General features: G+C 47.5%; 2 protein-coding genes across 2 annotated transcripts; both read right to left on the reverse strand.

Moving 5' to 3' along the window:
• Window positions 1-1,596: 1,596 nt before the first annotated feature.
• Window positions 1,597-3,314, reverse strand: LOC108571713 (methyltransferase-like protein 14 homolog; the record flags this gene model as incomplete). The annotated part of the gene is made up of 4 exons (XM_017933824.1): window positions 1,597-2,158; window positions 2,248-2,630; window positions 2,708-3,025; window positions 3,093-3,314. Coding segments are annotated over 4 exons (1,161 nt in total), but the record flags the coding sequence as incomplete, so codon positions are not given.
• Window positions 3,315-3,362: 48 nt separating this feature from the next.
• On the reverse strand, window positions 3,363-5,096 carry LOC108571768 (methyltransferase-like protein 14 homolog). The gene is made up of 5 exons (XM_017933895.1): window positions 4,810-5,096; window positions 4,535-4,711; window positions 4,150-4,467; window positions 3,690-4,072; window positions 3,363-3,600 (listed from the first exon to the last, which is right to left on the reverse strand). The coding sequence occupies exons 1-5, from the start codon at window positions 4,864-4,866 to the stop codon at window positions 3,363-3,365; spliced, it is 1,173 nt and encodes a 390-aa protein (XP_017789384.1). The 5' UTR covers window positions 4,867-5,096.

The raw sequence follows: 5,096 nt of genomic DNA on the forward strand, positions 1-5,096 counted from the left end.
CCGAAACTCTTTCTTCTCGTTTTTCTTTCCGTTCCTCTTCCCTTCGAAAAGTTGGCGAGCATCGGAGGACGCAAGTAAATATCTTATTTATATTCTATTATTCTCTTTGTTTCTTCGCTTCTTCACCTACTTATATCTTCTTTTGTTCTTCCTTTTCGCTATTTTGCAGGACGACGTAGGTGCCTGTTGTTTTAACGATGATTTTTGTTTGTTCCTATGAAACACGCTAGGAACCCCCATGAGTACAGTAGGAAACGAAGAAAACCGACATCGTAGCCAATCGCAGTCGCAGCAGTTTAAATTCATTATTACAGGTACGCATCTGTTGGATTTACGTAAAGATATCAGTATGTATATCGTAGATTGGCGATAGTCGGTATCGTACGCGAATCACACACCCTCATTATTTACGCTGACTCTGCTTACAGGGGAGTCGACGTATTTGTGACTTTCGAACTATAGACTGATCTCCAACGTAGGCCGATCTCTCAGAAACTGTCCATCCGACTGCAACTCGTCGTTCGATCGATCGAGGCCACACAGCTACGCACGCATATCCGTATTCTTCTTAACTGCTGGGTAGAATTTAACGCTTTCTCCGTTTCTTTCTCTTCCTCCTTCCTCTTTTCAAATCGTTCGTAAGTTCTTTCTCCTCGTTTGCACGGTATTTGAAAAGGAAGAAAAAAAGAGAAGAAGAACTTAGAAAAAGGAAGCGCGGGAAGGGACGCGACTTTTAACGATTTACGTTTTCGACGATCGATGTGTGCGTGCGTATGCACATATCGCTGACCGGTTTTATTCTTTTCGATAGGATATTTTCCTGATTTTTATACCGATATTCTTTTATTCGCATCGACGAACGTTCACGTTAAGCTTGCTTCATTTTTAGAGCGATTAACGACGCGATTGCCGTGTACGCGGTCTCTCGAACATTCTTTTTATACTACATTAGCATAGTTAGCTTAGTTTTATACTTGGATTCAGCGACGAGTACCACAGATATACGTTATTATCGTTCAACGAATGCCTCGCGGGGGAATAGTTGGAGGAACGAGAGCGAATCATTCGTCGAACATACTCGTATTTTTTATACTACCGGAAGCTTTACTGGGGCCAAGAAATTTGTTCGTAAGTTCCCGCGGATAGTATCGTCGGATAGAAGTTGTAAATGTAGTTAATTATCGTAAGATCTATTTATAGGAATTTAACGTTCGCAACACACAAAGTACAAAGTAACACGACCGGATCTCAAACGTTTCGAAATAATTACGTTCTCGTTTTTTAAGAATGCGTATACTTAAGATGTTTTATACGATTGTTGTTAAACGATTAGTCGAAAATGTTAAGAACGTTGTAACGGCAAGATGCGCGCCGTTCTCCCTATCTCTCTCTTCAACGCCGGTACGGACCGGCTTCGCCGCGAAATGGACGTGTGAAAATTGCATCCATATTCTCGATCATCTTCGATTCGACTGAATTTTATTTCTGTACGTTGATTCGCGTTACAAAATATTCCAGACGCGATGCGAACGCACACGGTAACAGTGTACACACCGTCTGTTGTTGTTCACGTGGCTCAGGTATTTTTCCCGTAGCAGTGGCGCGCGCGCGCGCGCGTGAACGTTGCGTTACACAAAGTTGAAGATCATTGGAATATTGGGTAGCGCGGTACTTTCGAAAGCAACTATATTACAATATGTAAAGCAAAATATCGTACAATACAAAGGTAGAAACAAGTTCTCTCCGTATGATGGAGAATTGCGGGGAGAGAAATAATATTTTTTTATCGGTTTGGTACACCACTCTCTGTGCGAGTGCGAGTGTGTTTGTTTGTTTGTTTGTTTGTTTGTTTGTGTGTGTGTCGTGGAAACGGTATCGGAGGAAAGAGGGCGTCGTGTTGTATCGAGGCGCAGCAGCGTTTTACCTTCCTCTACCTCGTCCTCGATTGAAACCGCCTCTGCCTCGACCGGTCACTTTCCCCTTCGGTGGCGGAGACTTTGGCCTGAGCGCTTCGATTCGTTCGGTGCAGCCGGTGGTAATCTGACCGTTGGCGAAATAGCTGGTGTAGAGGTCGGCGTTGAAATTGGTGTTGGTCAACTCTGGACCGACGGTGAGCCATCCTGGTCGAATGGTGCTGTCCCGACCGAATAAGTGCAGCCTGAGAACAGAACGGGGAAGGATGAGCGGTACCGGGCTTCGTTTCCGAGACCAGAGCGAGCGATCGTCTGGCTGTCCGTGTTCTCTCACCTTCGCCTGCCTAAGCAGAAGTGCTCGATTATGTGGAAGATCTCGACAGGCTTCTCGATCGAACCGTACTCGGGCTCCTCCGATATGATCAAATCGATATCGACGTTCGCGTGAATGAAGTCTCCGTCCGTGGACCGTCTAACGGTCCCCTTGATGCCCATCAGGCAATGCTCTTTCGTTCTCTGGAGGACAGCTTTGCTGTCTAGATTTTTACTGTGGCCCGGATTATTGATGTTGGTGCGAATCCAGCATATGTCTTCGCATCGTCTGAAACCCCATTTGCGAAGACAAAAACGTCCCATATCTAATCCGTCGCTACTACCGCACCAGAGAAATACGAAGCTTCGATTGGCCGCCACTTCGCCGATATCTAATTCCATTATCTACGAAGTTGTTTTTAATACGAATAGGCCGCGCGCTCTCTTTCCATCTCTCTCCCCCTCCTTTAATCCCTACTCACCTGATCCCAATTCCAAAGTTGGACGTTTGTCGCACCGCAGGTGCGTTGATACTCCTCCAACGGGGGTTCGATCAGGATCACGTCGAACTTGCAGTTCAGCTCTTTCAAATTGTACGCGAGCAAGTTTGTTTTCAAATACATGGGAGGCGTTGCAGTTTCCGCGATTAAATCGTCCTTCAGCTTGATCAGCTCCCGTAATTTCGGGTACTCCTCGAACCTGTCCGCCAGGCCTACGTCCCTGATAAAATTCTGCGGTCGCTGACCCGTGTCGATGAAATGCTGGCAGTAATCGTTGTGCGGATTCGACGATTGCGTCCCCTTTGGAAACCATCGACATACGCGTTTAGCATGGAAACGAACCGCCGAGCAACAGGAATCTACATACCTTTAGGAACGTCGAGGAATCTTTGTAAACGATCTCGTCGGTCAGAGCTGTTTCACTTTTCGAGTCTTTCACTCCGTTCTCGGACCTTTCCCCTACAGATTTCATCTTTTTCTTTTGCGCATCGTCGATATCCGTCCCGAGAATCTGCCGCAACTCGTCTACGCTCGAAACACCTAGCTGCGTGGAGAAAATACGACTTTTCACCTCTCCTAAACTACTACGCAGAAACCTAACCTCGAGGGAAGAACTTTCGTACGATCGAGAAGCGTTTTACCTTCCTCTACCTCGTCCTCGATTGAAACCGCCTCTGCCTCGACCGGTCACTTTCCCCTTCGGTGGCGGAGACTTTGGCCTGAGCGCTTCGATTCGTTCGGTGCAGCCGGTGGTAATCTGACCGTTGGCGAAATAGCTGGTGTAGAGGTCGGCGTTGAAATTGGTGTTGGTCAACTCTGGACCGACGGTGAGCCATCCTGGTCGAATGGTGCTGTCCCGACCGAATAAGTGCAGCCTGAGAACAGAACGGGGAAGGATGAGCGGTACCGGGCTTCGTTTCCGAGACCAGAGCGAGCGATCGTCTGGCTGTCCGTGTTCTCTCACCTTCGCCTGCCTAAGCAGAAGTGCTCGATTATGTGGAAGATCTCGACAGGCTTCTCGATCGAACCGTACTCGGGCTCCTCCGATATGATCAAATCGATATCGACGTTCGCGTGAATGAAGTCTCCGTCCGTGGACCGTCTAACGGTCCCCTTGATGCCCATCAGGCAATGCTCTTTCGTTCTCTGGAGGACAGCTTTGCTGTCTAGATTTTTACTGTGGCCCGGATTATTGATGTTGGTGCGAATCCAGCATATGTCTTCGCATCGTCTGAAACCCCATTTGCGAAGACAAAAACGTCCCATATCTAATCCGTCGCTACTACCGCACCAGAGAAATACGAAGCTTCGATTGGCCGCCACTTCGCCGATATCTAATTCCATTATCTACGAAGTTGTTTTTAATACGAATAGGCCGCGCGCTCTCTTTCCATCTCTCTCCCCCTCCTTTAATCCCTACTCACCTGATCCCAATTCCAAAGTTGGACGTTTGTCGCACCGCAGGTGCGTTGATACTCCTCCAACGGGGGTTCGATCAGGATCACGTCGAACTTGCAGTTCAGCTCTTTCAAATTGTACGCGAGCAAGTTTGTTTTCAAATACATGGGAGGCGTTGCAGTTTCCGCGATTAAATCGTCCTTCAGCTTGATCAGCTCCCGTAATTTCGGGTACTCCTCGAACCTGTCCGCCAGGCCTACGTCCCTGATAAAATTCTGCGGTCGCTGACCCGTGTCGATGAAATGCTGGCAGTAATCGTTGTGCGGATTCGACGATTGCGTCCCCTTTGGAAACCATCGACATACGCGTTTAGCATGGAAACGAACCGCCGAGCAACAGGAATCTACATACCTTTAGGAACGTCGAGGAATCTTTGTAAACGATCTCGTCGGTCAGAGCTGTTTCACTTTTCGAGTCTTTCACTCCGTTCTCGGACCTTTCCCCTACAGATTTCATCTTTTTCTTTTGCGCATCGTCGATATCCGTCCCGAGAATCTGCCGCAACTCGTCTACGCTCGAAACACCTAGCTGCGTGGAGAAAATACGACTTTTCACCTCTCCTAAACTACTACGCAGAAACCTAACCTCGAGGGAAGAACTTTCGTACGATCGAGAATTGTCCTCACCGTCTGGGCGAGCAATTTCTTGCGTTTCTGCGAACGTTCACGAAGCGTCTGAAGCATCTTTCGTTAATTTGGCCGGCAAAATTAATCGGAAATCCTTGGGAAGACGTATCGCGCGTTCACGTTGCTACTAGGTGTATTCGGTATACAACTGTAGCTCTCACTCGGTGCAACGCACGCGTTCATTTATCGACGCGTAGATTTTTCATCGTTTTTTACCGCAAAGATTCACCACGTTTTACAGACGGAAATTTTCAAATTGTTCGTTATCTGTAGGAATACATCGAATC

This window comes from Habropoda laboriosa, unplaced genomic scaffold (genome assembly GCF_001263275.1).
Source record: "Habropoda laboriosa isolate 0110345459 unplaced genomic scaffold, ASM126327v1 scaffold99, whole genome shotgun sequence".
Classification (NCBI taxonomy): Eukaryota; Metazoa; Arthropoda; class Insecta; order Hymenoptera; family Apidae; genus Habropoda; species Habropoda laboriosa.